The 26,462-nt window shown below is 41.0% G+C and overlaps 1 protein-coding gene across 4 annotated transcripts in view; it reads left to right on the forward strand.

The window, feature by feature from the left end:
* MSRB3 (methionine sulfoxide reductase B3) overlaps positions 1-26,462 on the forward strand; it is a 138,625-nt gene that overhangs the window by 59,784 nt on the left and 52,379 nt on the right. For all 4 annotated transcript variants that reach the window (XM_054025715.1, XM_054025734.1, XM_054025724.1 and 1 more), the window contains one exon: positions 12,640-12,668. In XM_054025715.1, coding sequence (XP_053881690.1) covers positions 12,640-12,668 — 29 coding nt within the window. The remainder of the gene's footprint in view (positions 1-12,639; positions 12,669-26,462) is intronic.

Raw genomic sequence — 26,462 nt, forward strand, 5'->3', positions numbered from 1 at the left:
AGGGTGTATGTGCACTCTTGCAAACCCCATGTTCAGACTGTCACTTATGGGGGAAGTTTTCAGGATACAGGATAGAACAAATTCCACTTTAAGACTTTCTTGTGACTTTCTCAGATGAGAAGTGTTGACTAAATCTGCTCTTATGGCACTGCCTTGGTATTTTTAGTTGAAGTAAAGATAATAAGTTGAATTCAGTTTCTGTAGCCATGTGTAAGTTTGGCTATACTTTGTACCATGTTACAAGCCCACAGTATTTCTGCAAATTAGGTCATTGTGTCCATTGTATGTTTACATGCTGTATTGCCAGGGGCAGTGTTGAAGATATTCATGCAATCCATGTTCTGCATCAATATTTTGCATTTCATGGTTAGGGCAACCATGTATCCCTGAAAATGGGAATGACCCTGTTTTCAAAGCCTCTTCTAGAATCTCTGCTGGTTTTATGAAAAGGGGTGATTTTATCCCACTTTATGTAAACCCCATCCAATTACAGAAGCTTGCTAAATGTGCCTCAGGGCTGGTCTTATAAAGTATTATGTTTTACATGATGACACTGTGCCCTTCCCTCCACCATTATAAGACTTCTGTCCAGGTCCTCAAGCAGTCCTTCCACATACAGAGTCAAATCCACTGGGTGGCACTGAAGAAGAGGAAGAGGTAATGCTTGGCCAAGGAAGGGGAGAAGGAGGAGTGGGCACCCCCTGCCCGCAGCTGCAAAAACCCTGGTGTGCCTATCTCTTTGAGCGCCACCAAAATGATCTTTGGTGTGCCTGCCATGATTAGTATTCAAGCTTCTCAGGCCAGATCCTCAGCTAGTGTAAATCACTGTAATGCCATTGACTTCAATGGAGCTGTGCTCGTTTATAGCAGCTGGGTATCTGGATGGCTGGCATACCAAAGAGTGATTGTGCAGGGTATGTTTTAAAATATTTATTTATAACATTTGAAGTGATGTTAAAAAGTAAACACACAAAAATGGGGTTATTCTTGCCTTTCATCAATATCAATTGCACTTGAAAGGTGCTCAGATAAGTGATGGGCAGGTATAAAAACCTATGTAGACATCAGTGTTGTCATGCTGAGGAATACAAAAGCAAATATTTTACAGCATAACTCAGCAACTTATCTGTTGTAATCATTAGTTTCAGAGGCAAAATAGCAAGGTATAGTGAGTTCCTCGATTAGAAGATATACTATATGTTGAATGAATTAAAATAGATGACTAGGAAAAGATATTGAGAGAGTGTTTCAGCCCAAAAAGTTGAAAATAGGTAGCAACGGTAGCAAAAGTATATAGCTAGGAGAATACAAAATCTATGCTATTCAATAAATGTCCCCATACAAAGGCTAAATCACCAATATAGTCTCTTAGAAGAGAAGCACTAGTGAAAAGAAAAAACTCCATAATGCTAACTGAAAATTTAAGCAAATAGGAATTTTTTTTTCCAGATCTTCATCTGAAACCCACATGTTTCCATTTGGCTCCTGCTGGGTGCCCATTAATTTTTCCTTTGCATCATTGTAATCTGTAAATATATATGTTTGAACTATGGACCCGTTAGTTTAGCCAGGAAGGAGACTGAAGCTTCAGTACTAATATTAACAAGCTTCAACTTTTAACATGTCTGATTTACGCTGTTTCATTACCATGTGACACGCAAGGTCAGGGAACACATGAATTTTATGCTCCAGATGAAAGACCTATTTTTTGCTACATGCTTAAGATAGAATTCTATCTTTATCAGTAGAAGAGATAAAAAGAAACAATTAAAACTCAACATCTCTCTTCATTTAAACTGCTGGTACCACAACGGGTTTATGGAGAATGTGCTTTAACTTTTTCCATAGTCAGAAGGTGACTCAAACTTAAAAAACAATATCATTCCTTTAAATTCAGTTGTTCCGTCACTGTAGCTTCACTCCACACATTCTCCCACATTGGAATATAGCTAAAGAAAGTGATGTGTTAGACACACAATGAACAAGTCTCAGGAGCTCACTTTTGTAAACCTCTGCCTTTAATATCTTCTGGGCCACACTTGCTTACTGTAATCTTTTGCTGTGCCATGCCTATTTAGTTTGCAGGATCTTTGGGATCTGTCACTTCATGGCAGTTCACAGAAAACTAGAACGCCTGTACCATTAAATGACTCTAGAAATGATGAATGACAAATCTAATCTGCTGTTTGTTTTCTAAAGACCAAGAATTTTAGGTGTTTTACTCTTCGCTTGATTTTTCAAGGAATTTCCCTTTTACCATGCAAAAATAGCTTTTTCTCAGCAACCATGGCAGAAGGAGTTTAGAATGATCGGTGTCTTTCCTCAAAGACACACAACTGGAATTTGCACTCTGAAGTCACTTCCGCAGAAGAAAATCTATAATGAATTATTTATTAAACATCAGCATTGTGCTTGATACAACAAGTAAAAGAATAGACAGCCTATGCAAGAGAGACATAGTACACACAAGATGCACTGGGAGGCCCAAGGAATTGACTAGTTTTTTTCCTTTAATATTATTGTTGTCTAAACTTCCAGTTCTGAGGTGCAAGAAAAGTCACCAAGTCTTAATAAATTAGCCACTCCTTCACTGCTACCTTTGCTGGCTTCTGAAAGGAATTCTCTTTGGTAAGGGTGTCAGCTAATCCCCTCCCATGTGGTGAAAGAAATAGTAATGTATTTATTTATTCATTTTATATATTTACTTGACTTGTGTGGCACTTTTATCTATGCTTCTGGCGCCTCTCGACATTTTCAAAGCAAACCATTAGAAAAGCTAAATGCATTAATGCAGTATTTCAAGTCATTTAGGGAGTCTTTCACAAAAATCCCATAGAACTCCACCTGGCCATATCCATAGCACAAGACCCATCTAAATCAGCTCTTAATCACCTAATTTCCATCATGCCATCTATAAGTGCCTAATCTCCCTAATTGCTTACAAAGAAAGGTGTGCTCTGCAAAGCATCCAGAAGGTTAACATATCCAGACTTGGAAAGCACAACCCTTCTGCTTACTTCCCCCAATGCACTAACTTTATAATGGTCTTACCTAGATTAACCCTCACCCAGCTCACTCCTAGTGCTTTTGGAAAGGTACTAAATTATTTGTTCCACTTTCCAGTCAGGTCTGACGTGATGGAAATAGAGCTATCATTAGCAGATGGGTTATATTTCCTCACCAAGTTTCGTAATGGTCTCATATGCTCTCTGAACAGGAGGGAGTGATAAAACCAACTCCAGTAGTAACACTGTCTGAGAGAGCTCTTGGAGTGGACAAGCAATTGCCCCAAAATGGATAGGAGTAAACCAGAGCCACTTAGCAACCCCATCCATTCCCATGAAGTGACAGTATCCCAACAAATCATCTTCATTGACTGTATCAAAGGTAGCTGCCAGATCTAATAAAATCAGCTCACATAAATTAGCCTTCTCCATTGTTAGGAGAAAATCAGCAGCCACTGTTACCAATGTGGTTTCCACTCCAAACCCAGCTCTATAACCTGAGCGGTGAGACTCAAGGGAATCTGAGGATGCCAGAAATTGCCAGAGTTGATCTGCCCCAATCTGATCAATGACCTTTCCCAAAAAAGGAAGATCAGGTTGATAGTTTGAAAGATTGTTGTGGTGTATTGAGTACTGTGTTGGAATTGCAAGCTATCGCATTACGAGTGGGGAATACGGGCGGTTCCATATACTGCTTGCAGGTTAGGAGACTCTGTAGTAAAGCATTGCAATCAGAATCAGTCTGGAAAGAGCCAGCTCCAAACAAGGTAGGTGAGTTGCATCTTGCTGTCTTAGGAGCAGTCTGTGGTTTCTCTCTGTTTTTGGGTTCTTGTGTGCTATTGTTCTGAATTCTAAGATATAAAGTAGTATTATGTTGCAACCGTCCAGCAACTTACGTTTTTATCTAATTTATCAACTTATGTTTTTATCTAATTTCTGTTATGAACATAAGAACTGTCAGCATCAGTCAATGATTGCCTTTTGCATTGTAAGTTGCAGGTCATCTTTAAACAATGGTGACCTGTGAAGGTGAAGCCAGCCAAGAATGTATTTTGGAGCTGTTGTATCAATGGAGTTGATACAAGATGTTGTGTATTTCAGCCAAACTCTGCAAAGAGAGTGGTCTTTTGGCTGGACAGTATTCTTCCAGAGAGCCATCTGGAAACTCCGATTCAATAAGCTCCTGAGGGTTGAAAACCATAACGCAAGTCTTATGTCCCTGCAGAAAAGGAGCAATGCAACCACTGGTTGCCAGAGGTGGCGATCAGTCTATGGGCATAATTTCCACTTCCTCCATCTCCAGTCCCATACTCAATACTAGATCCATAATGTGACCAGCTATGTGTGTTAAACCAGAATCACCTCAGACCAGGTTTTTTGTGGCAGCCATGAAATCCTGTGCTGATCCAGAGGGGAGATGGAGCAGCTGTCAATGGAATAGCTCTCCACTGGAAGCACCTCCAGTCTCCCACTTCCCTCACAACCAAAGACAAATCAGAAGACATATATTGGTCTAGGAGCTTCCCTGGCCATTGTGCTTTCTTCAGCCTGTTTCTCATTCTGGCAGCATTGATACCCAGTATAGTAGAGCAACACAACACAAAGGTACAGTGCAAGAAAATGTTCCCTATCAGCAAGATAAAAGAATCCTGAAGAGGCCAATATACGAAGGGACTGCTGGAGAAAAGAAAATGGTCTTAGTGAGTCATCAAAGACACTAGCCAGCATTGCCACTGTCTTGATCTTCACAAAGTAATGAGTTATTTACCCCACAATAAATTATAAAGATTTCTTGATTTGATAGTGTAACCTTATTGGGAAAGGAAAGGGAAGAACTCTAAAACCATCACAAGCTTTTAAAGGAGGTTTTCTAAATGCCAAGAAAGCTGTTTTGGAATTTTGTGCCGCTTGTTGTAGTTCAGTTACAGAGAAGCCTGCAGGTGAAATCAATTGTGCTTTTATTAGCAGGAATTGTGCGGTCCCTGAATGGGCTTCGAGGTAAAAGTAATGGGAGCAAGGACAGTGTGGACCAGAAAAAAGAGAAGAAAAGAAACTAAATTTGAATTTTTTTCCAACTCCAAAAACCTTTATTGCTAGTTAGTGGATTTAGTGTGAACTTGGAAATTAGTGTTAAGTAAATTCTATGTGGTACTAAATGTGAATTCCATCAGTGACTGAGTTTAGTTCCGAAAGAGATGAGGAATGCCCTGAATTTTCTGGTAGCATAGAGTAGCATTGCACAGGAGGCTTCTAGGAAATGTACCAAATGGGAATATTTGTGCAAAAAAGTTACAGTTGAAATACAGTCACGCAGCTGGTGCTGTGACTCAGTTCACCAACAGATGAACCCTTTGCCACAAGCTTACAGGAGTCAGTGAGCAGCTGCACACTCTGCTATTTCTGGAGTTTTCACATGCCATCTATGTACTTTGTGGCAAGTTGGAAGAGCAGTTTATCCTACAAGTCCTCAATAGCTCCTTAATGAAAGAATTACACAACTTTACTGATTAGTGAACAGGCTGAGCAGATCTTAGTGATTCCTACAGCTGCTTCAGCCCCCCCTGTTCCCAACCATGATCTCTAGCATGTGAGTACTGTCTCCCTTGGATGTAGCTACAGAGCTAGTGGGGAAAGACTTGATTCACTGTTTTTGTTTGACAAGTGAGGCTTATAGAAGCTGCAGTAACTAGAGTAAATACATTATTTAGAATTTGTGCATGGGTAACTTTTTAAATTCTTGATTTGCCAGCCTCTTGACAAACCTCGTAAGTATTAGTTTAGATACCTTTAAAATTTGAACAAGTATATTCATGTTTGCTAATAGACATGCAAACATCTAATTCCTGTAACATTTTCATATCTGTCTTAAGGATGGGCGAACCAGTTTAGAAAACTAACAGTTGATGTCCACTTTTCTCTGATTCCTGGCAAGCCATATACATTTGTTAAAGTTGGTCATGGTTTTTCTGTAACTCTGACAAACTCTACCTGACTGGCTGCTGCCTATAAATTTCATGGATGCTAAGACATCCTCTGCTAGTCCAGGAGCACATATTAGAATGTCAGCCACAATCTAGGAGAGCACTAAAGCTCAGACTTCCCCCTTGATGGAACATCACCAACAGTAAGTAGAGTATTTTCTGGGGAGGGTACAGAGAGTTGGGGGATGGCATAGTCTGTTGGGTAGAGGAAGTTGAAGAGGGTAGGACTTCCAGAAGGGGAAGGATATGCCTGGAGTTGGAAGAGGGTGGCAGAAGAATGCGAAGCACCATAAAGGGCAAAGTAAGAGAAGAGAGACACTCCTCTCCTCCCCCCATACTAGTTGATGAACATTTCAGAACTCATCCAAGCAAACTTCTGAAATTGTTTAGTTTCACCGTTATCAATCGCTACTGAGGTGCAAGCCCCTATTTAAAATGTTTAAGGGTAAGGTGTCATAAGTGCCAAGGTTTCTATGGATACTAATGACCACATTCTGTCCTGAGTTACCCATGTGTAGTACCCATGGACTTAGTGGGAGTTTCATGTGTGTCTGAGGGCAAAATTTAGCTTTACATGTTGTTTAGAAATGTCAAGTTTGTATCCTATTTCCTGTGTTTTAAAACGCATGCCATCTTGGACTGACTACACATCAGCCTTGATGGGAAGAACTAGACTCTTCAGTCAGTCCTGGTTATTCTATGTTAAGTTTAGTCATATTTACTGTATCTAGCCTGACAGATACATTGGGCACAGTGAATAGGTATTGAACTACATAACAAGCTGCAGAAAATTCACATATGTTGTCTACAATAACATTAATATAAACATTGGGGGAAATCATTCTGGAGTCACTCTGTTGACCACAGTTGAGTTAAAACTGTTCTTTTCAGGTCAGTAGGTTGAACACAAACACACAATAACAACCTACAGTTAACGAAGTTGTTTCTCTTACAGGCTGGGAAGGGGAGAGATTTTTCTTTTTTAAATACTTGGAAGGTGCTCAGATAGCACACTAATGGGGTCATATAAATCCCTGGATGGATAATTACACCAGGTATTAGTTTTCAATCCATGATGTTTTTTCTCTTTCTTTCTTTTTGGAAACTTGTCTTGTTGGTTGGGGCTTGGTGCATAAATAGGATTTGTGAGCATTTTCGGTCGAGGCACTGTCTATGCTTGGAAAGGGGAGGAAGATGCTGATAATGCTTCTTATCTTAGAATTATCTGTATTGAGGAAAAATTGGGAAGAATGATTAGAGATTTTTATTTCATTCTGCCAGCAGTGATCAGAACATCAGTTTGATTGCAATTGGTCAGACCGCTTGTATGCAAGTTCTACATCTGTCTCTCCCCAGCCCACGGCCATAGACAGTCTGGAGCAAAGTTTATTCACACAATCCTACGGAAAAGTAGAAAGTAATAAGTGAAGAAAGTTGGCCCATAGTTACCATTTATTTTTCCAACTCCAACAGATTCCTGATCAATGAAAGCTCTGTTTTAGTGGTATGAAATTGCTAATATTTCCCCTGTCAAAGCTATGCCTGGTATCATTGGGGATAGCATGGTATCCATATAAAATATGAGTCTGAGGGAAAAGTACTGACAAACTGAAAGGGGCCAATGCTCTCTCCCTCCCTCTTGTAAGTATTATAAGGACAATGCTGTTGTAAAGATAGGAACTAATGACGCTGCGGCAGATGCTATTCAAGGAGGCAGAGAGCTTTACAGTATCTGTTCCCTGTGTTCATTTAATTTCAACAAAAACAAATCTCCCACTCAGTTGTGAAGAAGACTAAAGAATCTGATAGAGACTCAGACAAGGAAGGACAGAGGAAGAAAAATGAGTAACGGTGCTAATGTTGAGCTGCTGCAGAAGATTAGTGGAATTCTCTATTAAACAACTGCGGGCAACTTCCTCCCCACCCTGCAAAAAAACCTGCCCCACTGACAAATGGAAAATCAAATGCCAGATATGCACAGTTGTATTTGTGCCACTACTAGTCCATCTGCAATATGTGCCACAGGCCAGTTGTTACATTTCAGTTATATACTGGAAGAATATATGACAAAGTCAACAGCATAGAAACATTTTGAGAGAGATGGGGTGGATGAGATAATATCTTTTATTGGACCAACTTTAGTTGGTGAGAGAGACTTGGTTTTGAGCTCCAGAAAGCTCTTCTTCAGAATCATTTTGTGGTTCTCACTGCTCAGTTTTTCTCTCTCCCTTTGTTGGGAGAGAGGCTTCAGGGTCAAAACATCAGGTTTAAAACACCTAGGCATCCTGGAACCACAGGTTCAGTTCCTCTCAAGGTTGATTCATCTTTCCAAAGTAGATAAGTTGACTAACGTGCAATTTATTGTGTTTGACCTTCAAAAGAGAGACTTTCTCTATCCCTGTGGATATTTATAGATCTCATGGCAGTAAGGGTCTGTCTGAATGTCCTTAGCTAAAATTTCCCAATGCTCCAGTTTCATTATATTTTGTTTTTCTGTGTTGGTAGTTTTGTTTGCTTGTCCCATATTCCAGCGTCATGCTATACGTTTATGGATTGTAAAGCACTTTGTGATGAAAGGCAATTTATAAATGTACAACCGGAGCCGGGTATGTAGGATGACTGTGGCTGGCAGCACAGTGTTTTGTTTTTGTTTTTGTTTTTTTGCTCCAGGTCAGGACTCGGCTTTTTTTTGCTCTGCCGGTGGGCACCCCCATGTGTCCAGATATTTTCTTCCCCTCATCTGGTCACCCAATGGTTACGGTGAATCGGGGCGACAGCTCTGGGCCCTGCGCTTTGGGGGGCCTGGCGGGCTGGTGCAATTGGCCAGCGTGGTCGGTCCCGTAGGTGATGTGTCAGTCCTGGAAGTGACGGATTCGTCACTTCTACCCTGGGCCCTACACCGCCCTAGGGATGGCCCTGTGTACAACAGTACATTTTTCTGCTCCCTGTGTGTCTGAATGCTGCTGTTACTTTCAGAACACTCCCATAGGGCAAAGGAGAAGGGAATATACAGGAGGGATAAAAGATGAAGAATGAGAATCACAAGAGTTTTAGTTAAGCAATAGACTTATTACACTCAAGAAAAAACAAACAATGGAAACAATATTAAAAGTAGTTTACAAAGTGAGTATTTGGTCCCATGTCATAGATCTTGCTTTGCAGGATACTCAGATTGGAGCAAATAACAGGAACACAAGTCCTTCCTGCTAGTTAAGGTAATTTAGAAATGGTAACATAATAAAGTCATAGGGAATATTTTTATTTTTAATTAGAACAAGTTGTCCTTGGAACTTACTTCCAGGAATTTGTTTGATACGGTCTCTGATATTGGCGTTTCCTTATTCACAGTTTTAATGGCCATATGAACCTAGTTTCTGATACATTAATCTGCTGTATTGTAAGGGAAGAAATATAATGACCTTGAGGTCTAGGATGAATGAGGTCTAGGTTCCATTTAAGGCATTGGAAGCTTTGCTATTGCCTTCAATGGGACCAGCATTTTACCCCTAAATTCTAGCCGTAACTCCTTCAACGACTTGAAACAAAAACATCTTCTTAAACATCTTCCTCCTTGACGTTTGAATCCTTCAATTCCTGGAGGATTGCTCTTTCATTCATTCCTCTAAGTCATTGCTTAGTTTTAGTGTCAGAGACACTTCATTGTCCTTGACCTTTTTTCCCTTTTTCAATTCTTCAATCAATACCATTTCTGTAATACTGTGTCCTAAATTTTGCCCAGTACTCCAAGATTTGGTCTCTGTAGCCCTTTCTACAGTGGTATAATGTTCTCTTATTAAATGATTTCTATGGCAACATCCTAGTGTTCTGTTTGCTTTCATAGCAACTGCTAGACATTAAGTTCTATTCATTTCTTACCCCAGATCAGTTTCCTGGTTTTCTGTCCTGTAATTTATGACTATTTAGAGCTTTAGTACTCATTACATTGCCCAGTGACCCCTGGCAACCCCCTCCCCCCACTACTTTCTGGCTTGGTGGTTGTTGCAGCAACTCACAGTGTGTTACACTTCACATGACAAGGTGAATGACAGGTCTCCAGCCCAATCAAAAAGCCTAGTCCTGTTTCCAGCATATGACACTACATATCAAGATAGCACTGGAGTGGCCATGCTGTGTAATGTTATGCAGTAAAAGCTGTTTCACAAAAGGAAAAAAGTAAAGCCTGAAGCAGCCCAATCACGAGGGAAGAACAAATACAGATGAAGTAGCATGTTTATTGCCACAAAATTAACCGCTGAATAGAGCTGAAGAGAGATGAGATCTATATTGCATCTAGGTGTTGTTAATGAGAGTGAAAAGTGATTGTCTGTTTTTGATAACAAGGGTTTTGGAACTCATTTCCTCTGTCTACAAAATTTGCCAAAATTAAACTGGTGGGAAACCAGAGAACTTCAGTGAAGCTGTCCCCCTATGGCATTTTGGGATCCTGGTCCTCTTTAAGAAGAGAGCAACAGAGGGTCCTGTGGCACCTTTGAGACTAACAGAAGTACTGGGAGCATAAGCTTTCGTGGGTCAGAACCTCACTTCTTCAGATGGTTTAAGAAGAGAAGTTGCCCTGTCAACTCTATTTGGAAAATATGCAATGTAGGGGGGCACACAGTGATTCTAGTCCCTGTCAGCCATAGAAATGCCTTGCTATTATCTTGGATCCCATATTCATATTAATTGTATTGATGCTCAGTAAGTCCAGGCATCTGAGGTGTTCAGATAACTTGGTGATGGGTATGATTGAACTGCATAAAAAGATACAGTACAACTTGGTGAGAGTATGTTAAGCAAAATATACTGAATCTCTTTGTTTGGAATAGCTCTGTATTTTTTTCTTTTGATATGAACTCTGTGGGAATACCCATTGTAAGTCACATGCATAAATGTTTGCAAAATCAGGCCCTTGCACTCCAGTATAAAAAAGGAACTAAAATAGAGTGGTAACTGTGCAGCTTTTCCCATCATGTTGATTTTGAATGTATATGAATTACATGTTTTCTTTGTTTAATACTTCTGTTAGCTCTTGGTAAAAAATAAATTAGAATGTGTTTCTGCTGAAAATATCACTGTATTTTCTTCTCCACTCCATCCTTTGACCAAAGTGAGGTTTTCATTTAAACTGTTCAAGAGGGGGAAAATGGGGAGAGGTGGGAAGGGAAAAGGGAGGCAGGTACATTTCTAGTTTCCTTTTTGATTGTTTAACTCCCTCCCTCCCTTTCTCTTGTTTTCCCCCTATTCTTCCATTAATATTCATTGTGTACATTTGTCCAATTTTCTTGAACGTAGAGATTGACATTAATTTGCTCCTCTAGATTCTCACTTTATCTTGACATTGTTTTTAGACATGTCAAAGTCTAATTATATATATATATATATATATATAATTAGACTTTGACATGTCTAAAAACAAACTAAAGACTATCTATCTATCTAAAACAAATACATACCTATCTTTTGTTCCTGAACTTCTTTCATAAAGCAAGGTTGTAACTTCCAAAACCACCCCAGCATCCTGTCATAGATTAAAAGAACCAAATGTTTTATTTCCCTCTTGGTTAAATGTGTTCCCCCAAAAAGTCTTTCTGCCAGTTAGCTTCCTCTAACAGAACTCCTGCTGGTCAGTTCTTGTATCTTGCTATGGCAGCTGTGAACATATATACAACTGATTGAGCGATATACATCTGACTGGAGCATGCCTGCTAATTGGTTTGAGAACTAGATATAGACAATGCTGTCTTATAGCCGCTTGTGCAGATAGGCCCAGTGGTAGGGTTAATTCTGCTTGACAGCACATCAGCCGCATCTTGAGAATAATTACCCAACTTAAGTTTTCCCACAGCTGAACTGAGAGCTTCAAAGGCTTCTGAATTTACAACTATTATTAACCTATATCTGAAACATAATGTTCCCACAAGGGCTAGACTTTTTCTCCTTCTTATTAAATGTACAGGTTATCAGGTTCATTTGCTATGTGCTAAGCTCTTAGAGGACAATACTCCTTGTTAGAGAGTGAAAATCTGTAGTACGCAAGAAGGAGGATAATTGTGCATCTAGCACACATCATTATCTTTGCTAAGACATCAAAATCAGTTCAACTTGTGTTTAAAGAGAACAGAGCTATTTTTTTCTATTTGCAGAGTGAGGAAATTAAAGACACACACAAAACCCTCATAAGATGTTGCCCAACTACTGATCATTGTATACAATACATATGATATTAATGAAAAGTATCTGGTTCAAAAATAGATTAGAAACGTTCATGAATATATGGAATCCTGTTAATTACTTTTTGAAAACTAAAATGAATGAGAACAATATGTATTTCATAACTACAAGTATGTGCTGTAATACATAGTTACATAACTTAATCCTGGTTTTATATTTATATCCTGTGTTTGGTTTCCCTTGTGTGTTTTTTCTTTCTTTTAAAATTTCTCTTCTTTTTAACTGTACATTGTGCAAATCCAATAAAAGTATTAAACATGAAAAGCAGCATTTGGGATTAAAATCAATTTGCATGCATGAATTATTAAAACACAGAGGTATGCCTACTTCTTAAAAACAGTAGTTTTTTTCCCTCTTGTCAACTAGTTTCCAAGATTAAAAGCAGTTCTTATAATGTAAGTTCTTTCTGTTTCCCTTTGCAGGTCAGAAACAAAGTTTGACTCCAATTCAGGTATGTTTAGATTTACAATGTCATGCTGAATACACTGTATTCATGTTCTACTCATCAAACTAATTTATCAGTTCATCTTCAATTTTAATGAGACTGAGGCAGGCCAATCTTGAAAAGGATCTGAGTTTTCTCACCACCTAAGAATAGCACTGTTATTGCTGATGCCTTTAATTCATTCTCTTCATTGGTTCATATCTTTTTACTTTCTTCTTTTTACCTTGAGATGATCACCAGGAAGCCATTGTTTTGCCGTAAGTTTTAACTGATCCATCTTTTAAAAAAAATCATAATAATAAAAAGTAAAGCAAATAGAAGAGAGGTAGAACTTGTTAATTATCATTACCTTTTCAAAATGAATATTTTTCTTCGTTGTGGACAAAGACATTTTATGGGAATTTGAATTCTGTGCAGCCTGTATGTCAAGAAGCAAGTGATTTGTCATGAAATTTTCATGACAGATGCATGTACACAATGCATGCCAGACCAGTCTGCAGACTTCTTTCTAGTAGGTTTACCAAAAGGCAATATCTCTCAACTTACCTTTTTAAAGAATTTTAATGTGTTACAGGGGAAAAAAGCGAAGGTCAGTATAACGGATTAATGTGTATCTAACAAGACAAAACACACAAAGCAGCAAACAGAACTGTTTTCTCCAAATGAGGATGGTGAAAGCAGACTGCCACTTGTTAAGCTACTTATACCCGGGTTTTTGTTGAAGTTATAAAATAGTATGCCCTTAAATTGTAAAATAATTTCTTACACTGAGAGCAGCTGAGATGTCTATTATATGAAACAGTCGCTCAAAAATACATATCTTAGTTAAGAGGGAAAATTTTATTTTAAATAGAAAAACAATATTAATATAAGTTCAGAGCAGTCTTGTAATTAAGTTAATGTTACCCCATAAATTTATTTAATGCAGGGTTTTAAATTGTTATACTTCTGAAAATTCTACAATGTTAGTGACCTAGAAGTCTCTCGGAAATGACATACACCTCTACCTCGCTATAACGCTGTCCTCGGGAGCCAAAAATTTTTACTGCGTTATAGGTGAAACCACGTTATATTGAACTTGCTTTGATCCACTGGAGTGCGCAGCCCCGCCCCCCCCTCCCCGAGCACTGCTTTACTGCGTTATATTTGAATTCGTGTCATATCAGGTCGTGTTATATCGAGGTAGCGGTGTATTTCCTTTCTTCCCATTTACAGCAGTGATCTCAATTTGAATTTTGAGGTACCTGTACTATTTTTCCCTTTTTTTTACACTGGACTGTATCTTTGCAGCAGCCAGTATAGGGTGTGAAATCTGCAGAGTGAAGGACTTACAAGACCCAATTCATGATACGTATATAATTGAGTGATATTGTTGTGGTTTTAATTGTTGTGTTTGGGGTTCCTAGTTGCAGGTATTGCTCAAGTAAGGTAAATGCTTATTTTGATGCCCATGACTTGTGAATATGTAATGGAAGGGCAAGGTAGTTTTAAATGTTTTCTGATATATTTTTTATAAAACTACTCTAAAGATGGCATGGAACAGAACTACCAACTGTTGCTCTTCCTTGTTGCCTAATTGGAATGAAAATGCTCTTTAAAGAATTCCCCTTTGCAGTGAATATGTTTAAAGTGTGAACAAGGACTCCAGTATTCTGTATGGTTTTCTTTTTCCTCTCCTGATGGGCAATATTTGCCAGGCTTTTTCTTTAGAGTGACTACACTGGGAATAGAAAGAGGGTAGAGGCATAGAAAGGTTAGCGGATACTGAGGCCACCTCGTAGTCATGCCAGAGAGCTGCTTTGAACATTCTGTCAGTCACCATACTTGGGAAATCCCCTATCTCTGGTATGAATGTGTCTTTAACATGGACAGATATGGTAGCACCCACCTTTAACACCGTGATGCATGTGGCTTCATCCTTCTGATGAAAAGTTGTGTAAAATTGTTATGTTGCTGGTCAGTGATGGAGAATCCACCATGACCCTTGGTAAATTGTTCCAATGGTTAATTATTCTCCCTGTTAAAAATTTACACCTTATTTCCAGTCTGAATTTGTCGAGCTTCAACTTCCAGGCATTGGATCGTGTTATACCTTTCTCTGCTAGATTGAAGAGCCCATTATTAAATATTTGTTTCCTAGGTAGGTATTTATAGACTAATCAAGTCATCCATTAACCTTCTGTTTGTTAGACTCAAGGAGCTCAATCTATTTAGTTTATCACTATAAGGCAGGTTTTCTGATCCTTTAATCATTCTTGTGGCTCTTCTTTGAGCTCTCTATGATTTATTAACATCCTTTACCAACATGCAGGATGTATGAATTGTAGGAATATTGCTCTGGCTGCCCTGTTCCATCTGTCTTTCTGCACATCTCAATTTCAAAACAGAAAGCTGTACAGCTAGGACTTTGTTATTCCCAAATACTCCATGTATAGACAATGTTATGATGGCAAAATAATGCCTTGTTCCTTTTCAGCTTTGAAAATGGATTAAGCTTTTATTCCAGAATAAGAATGTTCATGCATCGAGTTATTCAGGAATAGCTATTGCACTTTATAAATTCACACCTACCTTAATCCGAATTAACTTTCAAGGGTAGACAAGCCCTTAGTGGTCACTCTCTGTATGTATTTGGTGGGACGGGAAGAATGGAAACTATTCTTGAATCACAAAAATCTGCTCTAGGGCAAGAGGGGGAGAATTTCCTTCTGTTTCTTTTCTAGCAACATGTGTGAAAATATTGAAAAATAAAAAAAGACATGACTATTTTTTTTTCTGAAGCTGGCACAAAGTCTGGAATGTAGCTTTTAAAAAAAGTCTAATAGATTCACTATAAATTCAGACTTTGGAAACACTGTACAACACTGAAATATTAGGCAGACATTGTCAAAGGAAGATTAATTTGAACTTGAACATTTAACTTAAAAGTGTGCTGGAAAATTCCTGTATGGATAATCAGTATTTATCATGTAAATAGCTAGAACATCTGTACAGGGGACATAGTTTTCATCCTCATGACTAAAAATTTTGCCTGAGAAACTTTTTTGCATGCTAATTTTGTATCTTTATCAAGGGAAAAATTTTGCCTCAAAAATATGAAATTAGCTTCATGCCATAAATGTTCTTAGGTGTCAAAATGACTCTGGTTTACTTTTATATCATGGTATTATGGATTTAAATAATTAAAAAAAACCCCAAAATATATTAAAGCAAAAAATCTATTGTAAGAAATACTTTAAAAATATAGTATTTGTCCTACTGTTCTCTCAAAATTTGCCATTCGTCATAGTAACCCATGAAAAACAAAGCCTGAGAATATGTCCTTAGCATTTTGTAGGGTATCATTTAGATTATATTATTCTATTATTATTATTTATTTATTATTAATTCATAATAAATTGTATAGAGTCCCCATTGTGGTTGGTTGGAAATTAAGGTGGCATTTTGGAACAAAATTCAACAGGTTCATATTCTCTTGTTGTAGATCGATATCATGCTGCTGACAGTAAATTAGATCGGATTAATGTTGTGTAGACTTGTAGTGGTATATCTGACACGGAAGGATTTTAAATTAAGGGAAATGTCAATCTTAGTAATAAAATAATAATACTTAATATTTATATAACATTCTTAATCTGTAGATCTCAAAGCAGATAGCTAAGTATCGTTATCCCTATTTTACTAATGGGGAACCAGAGTCACAGCTAGGTGGAGTAAGTTGCCAGTGTTACACAGTGTGAGAATCACAGAGTCAGAATAAATTGCAAGTCTCCTTACTCCCTGTTTGTGGCCTTATCTGTTGAACTATGCTGCATTTTATAAACAGTGTTGCTGACAAACAGCCACGTCATTGTGAACTCAAATTTGTTCTGCTCAAGAGAAAAACGTCATTTTATGTTGGCAGATACTTACAGATGACCTAGACTGTGTAGGGAGTTGTATTATTATTAGCAGGGCTGGCTCCAGGCACCCAAGCACATGCTTGGGGCGGCACCTGGTAAGGGGCGGCGGTGGGAGCGCGGAGCGGCATTCCGCGGGGGTGGGGGGGCGCTCCGGCGGCACGGGGGTCAGCAAGGGGGCGGCGCGGGGCTCGGCGCTCGGGGGGGTTCTGGCGCTCGGTGGAGGTGCGGCGCGGGCGCGGCGCTGGAGGGGGTTCCGGCGGCAGGGGGCGGGGGCGGGCTCCGGCGGCGCAGTGCTGGGGGGGGCGGCGCGGGGCTCGGTGCTCGGGGGGGGGTTCGGCGGCGATCAGCGTGGGGGGGCAGCGCGGCGGCTCGGCGGGGGGGCTTGGTGGCGGCGCTTTTTTTTGCTGCTTGGGGCAGCAAAAAAGCTAGAGCCAGCCCTGATTATTAGGGTAGTGTTCAGATATCCTGATCATGGCCAGCGACCCATTGCACTAGGTACCCATTGCACAAACATATAAGTAGTCTGTCTCCCCAAGAGCTTACAAATTGTCTAGTGCTCTAAACTTAAGGAAATGCCACAATACAACTGGGAATTTCATTTTTCTTGATCAACTGGCCAATCCTTAACCACTTCATTCTGCTTGTGGCGTTTTTACCAACCTGGTTCTCCTTTGTCCCTGAGCACAAGTGAGCAGAAAGCAGGCAACCTTCCTCGATGAGAACTCATAGGTGATTAGGGGGCCGGCTGAACTGAGTGGGAGTAAAAGGCAGAAGTGCATTCATGTGTTTGAAGGAGGGGCCAATCGTTTCTTCACTTAGGGCATCAGGCACCATTGCTTTACAATGAGTCTATTGCATATAAATTGGATTGTGAGTGAACAGGTGATTAACGGAAAAGAAAGACAGGAATGCATGTCTGCTGGTATATGGGGAGTTTTAATGTGCTGTATGGAATTGATTGTAAAATATAAGAATTGTGTACATGGTCCTTTTTCACTCTGGATAATGTATATATTTCAGGTGATTGCCCACACTTTGTTGGTAGTAGTAAAGTACCCAAAAAACAACCCTAGTGTGATGGTATCACTGAAGAGAACTTCTCTTGTAGAACCTTTAGCTACCACTTAGTTGTTCCTCTGGTTGTTTTTCTGTTGATTTTTCTTTTTCCCCCCATCAGGGAACTTGCCTCCCCCATATGTTCCCCTGGAACTGCAACTCAGAATTCAAGTGTCACATTAGCAGGAACTTCCCTAATTTAATTACAAAAGAGGCGGAAGTGCTGACGCAAAACGTCAGTGAGCACTTGCATCTCTTGTTCATGTAACCCTTCTGCCATGTGTCATTGGCAGCAACAAGGGCTGGGTTCAAATGATAAAACTAACAAACACCACCTGCGAGAGCCCCCACCCAGAAACCTGAGAAAAATGCTAGAGCTTCTCTGGACACCCTTAACTGGCAATACATCCCCAATTACAAGCACGGATTTTGTATATAAATCAAGGATTTAAGGGGACATGGCATTAACTTGGGAAAATGCAGCTATAACCTATATAAACACTAATAATAAAGTAAAACACACAGCTCACGGTATCTCTGGCAGTAGTCTTTTAATTGGATAGACACATCCCCGGAGTCTGGGAGTGCATTCAGGCAGGCCTGTCTCCAGCTTCTAGGAGGAGTGCTGCCTGGTCTGCCTTGAGTCTCCAACACCGAACACATGTATAGCGATTTCAGCTTTACAGGAGGCCTACAATGGAGTTCGCTCAGGGCTGTTGCTGCCTTCTGCAGCTTCAGCAAAGAGCCACCTTGGTTCCTCTTGCCACAAATCCATCTCTGTGCCTGTTGACTCTCACTGTGGAGTCACCTCTGTGTCATCTCTTTGTAAAGTCTTCAGGGTGGGACATTGCATGTAGGACCATATAGCAGAGTCCCTGCCACAATGTAGGAGCACCTTATCCCTCCTTCTTTCTCTGTTCATTCCCACCACCCTACCAGTTCAGAATTTGTGCACAGTTCTGTTCATTCTTCAAGGTGTCTTTGGAGGATTACTGGGTAAAAAGCTTATGCAAATGAGCTATCTCTGTAGCCGTACTCCCCCCTGTTCACCAGCAGATGTTGACAGAGAGCTCTTCTCCTATGGAGCTTCTGTCTGGAGTCCTGAGTAAACAGCTTCAGAAACAGCTTTTGGCCACTCTTTCCCCTGTTCACCAACTTCTGAATTTATGTTGGGGAAACTGCGGTAGGTTTGGACCACAGGGCTTATGTTCAGGGATGGAGCTTTGAAAGGAAACTTTACAAAATTTAGAAGATGCAGTATGTCACTGCTCAGGGACACTGTGTAAGACACAGATGATAGTGAAGGTGAAAGAAGGGGGTAATGGGGGAAAAAAGGAAGGAATTAAAAAAAAAAAAAAAGAAGTGTATAACTTCATTTGTACTCCAGTGGTATAATGTCAAGTAAACATTTTCCTCACTCAGACCAGAGAATGGATGAAGTTAAGAATGTGGAAACCTTGTAAAATGAGAAAAGTGCAAATGCTGTGCATCTGAAACAGACATTTGCAGCAGCTGAATACACAAATGCACGCAAGGATGCACACTGTGTTGCATTTAATTTTGTTGCATTTGCTGATGCAAGTTAACCTGACTTGATATGATGTTTGTTCCTCTAAAAATGAAAGTGCTTCTCTTGAGCAAGTGCAACATCTTCAGAGACAGTTTCTCTCCTGTCTCACTTCTTTATTTATGTATCTGTTTAGAAATGCAAAATATACAGTGCCTTTATTTATCTGTCACTCCCTTGACAGTTATTTTGAAAAACAATCCCATTAAAGTCTGCAGCTAACCTACAACAGTCACCAACAAAACTCATCCTCCAACTAAAGCATGTCCCAAGCGAAAACCAACCATCAGTCTTCATTGGACCCTTCCTCCCCCAAAAGCCTAAGATTCAAATGTGGACCAAACAATCAAACATTTTATCAATGCCTACTAAAAATTTTTAGGAATGTTTAATAGATTTAGACCTCATTTAAAGACAGGAAAGGGATCCTCTGGAGGGTATAGTAAACTCAGATTAATATCTATAATATACTGAGGAATGCTTATGAACCAGGACAAAACATTTTGACACATCTAATTCATAAAGGAATGAAGAGCTAAATATTGCCCTGACTTGTGATAACTAAAATTGATCAGCAGCCTGGTCTATTTTCTCGTTGCTACATAGGAGTAGAAAAGTTGGTCAGATCGTTCAACATACAGTGCAGTATCTGGATTTATGGTAGCTCCTTAGGGCTTGTCTATACTACAAAGTTAAGTCGACTTGATCTAATTCGACCTTAAGACTCCGAATTAAGTCAATTGTGCGTGGCCACACCATGCTCATTGTCTCGATAGAATGTGTCCTCACTAGCAGAGCCTGTATCGATGCACAAAGCAGTGCATCATGGGTAGCTATCCCAAAGTGCAACTTGCCACAGTGTGTTTTGGGAAGTTTGTGCAATGCCTCATGGGACCAAAACATTATTGCAGGGGAGAATGGGAACATTGCGTCAGCATCCCATGATGCACTGTCCTCCCGCACTCATCTCAATGGCAAACAACCCAGTGGTTTTTGCGCTTAAATCGGCCGTGCGTATGCCATAACCCCAGAAGCATGGAGCCTACTCAGTTGTGCACTCTTGCTGTGAGCATCTCAAACACCTCGTGCCTTCTCCTGCAGTATTTCCAGAGCTGAAGTAGGGTCTGCTGTACATCTCATCCTGCGCCGCACGCTCATGCTCTCAGCTCTGTGTCAGCTGTCCCACAGGCGTTCATTATCTCGATGAACATGTCCTCAGGTGTTCTTTTTCTAAACCCCTTCTAATCGGTGAAAGTCTGCTTTTTGGTGTTGGTGACACGCCGAAGGACACATTTACAGCTGTCAGTCATGAGGAAAAAAGAAAGGGACCATGCATAAAATGTTTCCATAGCAAGGCCATTTTCATAAAAAAAAAAAAAAACTTATTACACTAGGTGCAAGCCATAACATAATCAGAATCTGTAACCGTTCACTGTGCCATTTTGCTGTTCCAGCGATGGTGAGTAGCACTCCCATGGGAGACTGAATTTTTAATGAAGTTTATGGCAGGTGCATGTCAGGAGCAGAGGTAGCTAGTCAAACAGTCACCCCTCCCCATAGCACCACGGGGGGAGGAGGGAATGTTTTCACTGCCAAATTACAGAATCTCACATGTGGGGCCCCAGTCCCCTATCAGCTGCTTAAACTACTTGCCGACCCATGCCGAGCACAGTAAAGGCACATTAGCGGCCACATGGTTTGATGATCTGGAATGGGAGGGGGGGTCTACATGCTCTTTTTTTTTTTTCTCTTGTAAGAGCACTTTTAATGAGAACTTCCCCCATTTCCCCTAGGCAACCCTATGTGATATCAGTCTTCTGAGGGTAACAGAGGCGGAAAGGAAGGAGATGCTGCAAGCATCTGGGTATAGACCTGGTCCTTATGCTGGTATGCCATGTACCACAATGATGACAGCAGAATTAATTCAGGAGTTGTGTGGAAAAGTGTCCTACCCTGGTGGAAGAAATAAGACTGCCCGCCCAGAAACCTGCAAAGGATTGCAGAGTACCTCCATGAAAGGTTCCTAGAGATATCCATGAAGGATTCCCAGGCTACCCCAGTCCACATAAACAGTCTTTTCCGGGGGGCACCCTCTGCGTAGCTGGAGCAGCCTCTTGTAAACAGAGAGCTACAGCACCTCGCTTTTTTTTCCACAGTAAACATGCAATACCACCGAATGTGTGTGCCTGCCAACGTTTACCTGGATTTTGATTGTAACTGTATACTCACCAGAGGTGCCTTCCTCTGCATCATGGTCGGCTACTGTGATGTCCTGTGACCAACGGGGCTCCAGGGTTATATATTTCCTGGCTCTCAGGGAGAATGGATCCACTGCTCGCCTGTCTCCCATTCTCCTCTTCCTCCTCTTCCAAATCCACCACATCGTCCTCCCTGTTGTCTCTAGACTCAGACACCTGTGAGGTGTCCACATTACTTGTGGGGGTGCTGGTAGGGTCACCACCTGAGAATCGCATGCAGCTCGTTGTAGAATCGGCATGTGTGGGGTTCAGCACCAGAATGACTGTTCGCCTCCCTTGCCTTCTGGTACGCTTGGCGAAGTTTTTATTTTCACACAACACTGCTGTGCGTCCCTCATGTAGCCCTTCTCCCCCATTACACAAGCGATCTTTGCATAGATGTCAGAATTTCTTCTGCTGGATTGGAGGTCTGCCTGCAGAGACTCTTCTCCCCACACAGCAATGAGATCCACCACCTCTTGTGCAGACCAGACTGGAGCGTGTTTGGGGCATGTAGTCTTCATGATCAGCTGTGTTCAAGCTGGCATGCTCCCAATGCTTATCAAACAGGAAATGGGAAATCAAAAATTCCTGGGGCTTTAGCAGGGGAGGGGCTGTTTCCTGTGTACCTGACTGCTATGCAGCAGAGTTGAGAATGATCTCCAGAGTGGTCACAGATGAGCATTGTGGGATACCATCTGGAGGCCAATTAAGTCTAATTACACAACTCTGCATCTGCACTACCTCACAGTCGACCCATGACAGAAATCGACATTAGAGGTGACTCTGGTCGGCGTAAAGGACCCAGTAGTGTAGCCACATACATTAATCTGATATCACATAGTATGACTTAAGGCAGCTTCCTTCGACCTAACTCTGTAGTGTAGACCAGACCTTAGTCTTTTAGCACAGACTTTCAGACCTTCTCATTTGTTTAGAATTTTTAAAGATGTAAATTAGCTGCATTAGAAAGCTCCATTTCTCTCCAGGTTCATTCTGTTGTTGGGTCTGCCATTACAGGAAGTCTCTGAGTTTACCATCTTTATTCTGCTCATATTATTCTGTGACGGGTTGGTCATAGAGACCCTTTTGGGACTGTCACCTGATGTGCTGAGTCTACTCTGAGCCCATTTTCTTTACCAGTTTGGGCCTCCAGAACCCTGCCTTGTTGAGCCAGACATGCCAGTCTGCTCCAGCACAGATCCAGGGTCTGAACCACATGCCCCAACACTGCAGACTTAACTGAAAACCACTTAGCAGGTTACTTTATCTCCAGCCCCCAGACACCCAGCTCCCAATGAGATCCAAACCCCAAATAAATCTGTTTTACTCTGTATAAAGCTTATACAGGGTAAACTCATAAATTGTCCACCCTCTATAACACTGATAGAGAGAGATGCACAGCTGTTTACTCCCCCAGGTGTTATTTACTTACTCTGGGTCAATTAATAAGCAAAAGTGATTTTATTAAATATAAAAAGTAGGATTTAAGTGGTTCCAAGTAATAACAGACAGAACAAAGTAAGTTACCAAGCAAAATAAAACAAAACATGCAAGTCTAAGCCCAATACATTAAGAAACTGATTACAGATGAAATCTCATCCCTAGAGATGTTCCAATCAGCTTCTTTCACAGACTGGACTCCTTCCTAATCTGGGTACAGCAATCACTTACACCCCCACAGTTACTGTTCTTTGTTCCAGTTTCTTTCAGGCATCTCTTGGGGGTGGTGAGGCCATCTCTTGAGCCAGCTGAAGACAAAATGGAGAGCTTTCCAGGGCGTTTTATACTCTCTCTCTTGTGGGCGGAAACTCCTTTGTTCTTCTGTGCAAAGTCACAACAACTAGATGGAGTTTGTAGCCACCTAGGCAAGTCACAGGTCCATAAATGATTCAGCTTTTTGCAGGCCGACACCATTGTTTACATGTTAGTTTGAATGTTCCCAGGAAATCTCAGATGTGGATTGGCGTCTCCCAAAGTCCATTATCAGTTAAGTGTTTCTTGATTGGGCACTCCCTGAGAATAGTCCTTTCTCAAGAAGCTGACCAAATGCTTCACTGAGGCTACTTAGAATCAAACACATTGAGATACAAATACATTGCCAATATTCATAACTTCAAATACAGAAATGATACATACATACAGACAGCATAATCATAACCAGCAAACTACAACCTTTCTATAGACGCCCCACTTGACCTCCTCTGTACAAGACCTGGTGCAACCAGAGGACCCTGGTTGCAACAATGATCTATATGGTCACAATTCATGTCAATAAAGTCACATATTTATAATGGACCTTGGCTAGGTATACTATTGCCTGCTACCACTTGCATTCCTTTTCTTGGCTTTCTTAGTGTTTATAATAGGATACCTATCAACTGGCATCAGCTAGAACCTTGGATATAGGATCTAGAGTACAGCAGCCTTGAACGGATTTATGACCTTATTGCAATTATCTACACCAATATGGAGTGATCTCTTTTGTATTTTATCTAATGTGGATAAATAACGCTACTCTGGATCAGTGTTCCCTCTAATTTTTCCCACTCATGTGAGGAATGAATTTTGTTATGTGCACCAATATGGAGGTGATGTGTGACAAATCATCTCCATATTGGTGCAAATAAAAAAATTAATGGGGGGGCAAGGGGTTCGGAGTGTGGGAGGGGACTCAGGGCTAAGGCAGAGTGTTGGAGTGTGGGGGTGTGAGGGCTCTGGGATGGGGCTGGTGATGAGGGGTTCAGGGTGCAAGAGCGGGTTCAGGGCTAGGGCAGAGGGTTGGTGTTGGGGGGAGGTGTTTGAGGGCTTCAGCTGGGGGTGCAGGCTCTGGGGTGGGGCCAGGGATGAGGAGCTCAGGGCTGGAGTAGAGGGTTGGGGGGGAGGTGAGCACTCCAGCTTGGGGTGTGCAGGCTCTGGGGTGGGGCCAGGGCTGGGGAGCTCAGGGCTGGGGTAGAGGGTTGGGTTGGGGGGGTAAGCGCTCCAGCTGGGGGTGTGCAGGCAGGCTCGGGGCTAGAGGACTCCCCAGCCCTCCCCTTGCCACTAGCAGTGAGCTCTGGGGAGGGGCCCTGCTCTCCCCCTGCTGGCAGCAGCGAGTTCCAGGGTTGGGGCCTATGGCAGCCCTGCACGCCCCAACTAAATTGCTCCTGTCCCCAGTCCCCACCCACCCCCTACCTCTCTTCTCTTCAGACTGCTGCTGCGCAGCCCTGTATAACCTGCTGTGCGGCCGCGCAGCTTAGAGGGAATTTAGCTCTGGATTATATTCTCAAAGTCTCAAGACATTCCCTTCTTTCTGCCCATTGCATGTGTTTAGTAGTCTAACTCCAAAGTTACCAAGGATCTCACCATCTCAATGAACTAGAAAACTCACTACATTAGCCGCTTTTGTTTTAAGCAATTAGAAAGCACTTTGTTTTGGCATTTAAAAAAAATCTGTGTGTATTAAAGGGTTTTGCTCGAGGAGCTAAAAATTTAATGTCAGCAAGGATTATTCATTATTTTACTCTCTTCCACTTATTTCAAAAATCACTCCTCCTTCTACAAATCACCTGTCTTACTCAGAGACAGTAGCTTTCAGATATATTTAAGTTGGTCTTGTAATGGAAATATTTCAAGATATAGCTTTTCTAATGTAATAGTTAATGTAAGCAAATCCATCAACTGTATCTGGAAGAATTTGTACTGTTCTAGCTAATTATTGGAGGCCCCCTTCTTTCCTTTTTTTACTTTTTAAATTTTTGTGTTCATTTTACACAAATAAAAAAGGTTGCCATTAGAAACAGTTTGGTAGGTAAATGTTGGTTTAGAAGAGGTGAACTAAATCCACAGACACACACACAAACACATAAGTTATGAGTTTTTGTGAGACGTGGACTTGGAGATCAGGGTGCTCAATTAGATTACAATATAAACTGCAAAATGTAGATTGGCTCAGGGTTTTGCTTTTTTTTTTGTCAGAAATGTAATTAAATTCAGATAGCTTGGCCTGTGAGGAAATTACTTTGTCAGACATTAAGTTGCTCTTTCAAGTAAGCATCATTCATCAGCATAACATCTTGAGTGCTGTATTTCTTAAAAACAGAAAAAGCTGTGATAGACTGCTTGGGACTGAAACTCATTGTGCAATTTTATATTGAGTGAAGCACCCTAAATATTCTGCAAAAGCTGATCTTGCTGCAGTCTTGTTCAGTGAGCAAATCAGAAGAGACTTTTGCTTATGCTCCTGAAATATTGTGTATTTAACAACCTTGTTGAGTACAGAAACGTTTTATTTCTTGCTTTACTGGTGAGAATGAGTCTGGTTGTCTCATCCTGGTGCCTACAGCGCGAATACATTATCTAAGCTTGGCACAGTTCAGTTTATTTAGCAAGAAAAGCCTCAAGAATGGAATATGCTCAAGAGAAGCCTCAAGAATGGGATAGGTGCAGTGGCCAAGTTGTATGAATAGGCTTTCAGAACACCCACCTACATAGCTCAAGTCAGTATTATTAATCCATCACTTTCTTCAGTACTATACTCACTAAAAATTCAAAATGGGAAGTACAATAAAATTGCCATTCTGTTTGTTTTATTTGGAAACCGAACTATGGTTCTTCGAGTAGTGTCCCTAGGTGCGCTCCACTGTAGGTTTGCCTCCGTCCCTGTGCTGTTGATCAGAGAACTTTTGATGTCCGTTCGGCCTGCACATGCGCTGTCCCCTCCTCGTGCCCCACCACGAGGCTAACCAGTGCACAGGGGTGACGCCCCCTCCCTTCCTTCTCAACCACCCCTGGCTAGGGATACAGCCATTAGCAGTCCATTTGTGGACTTATCTCTTTCTGACTCTCTCTCCTTTAGCATTTCAATAGCTAATTATTCCCCATTTTCTCTTAGTTGTAAATTTTTTTTTTTTTTTGAGGAAAGAATAAAGACTATGTTCCCCTTTGTCTGCCTCCCATGCAGAGCATTCAAGGAGTGCCTCTCATGTAAGGAGGCCCTCCCTGTAGCAGATACAGCAAGAATGTTTATCTGCTGCCTCTGGGAAAGCCACATTCCTCA

This window comes from Malaclemys terrapin, chromosome 1, assembly GCF_027887155.1.
Source record: "Malaclemys terrapin pileata isolate rMalTer1 chromosome 1, rMalTer1.hap1, whole genome shotgun sequence".
Taxonomy (NCBI): domain Eukaryota; kingdom Metazoa; phylum Chordata; order Testudines; family Emydidae; genus Malaclemys; species Malaclemys terrapin.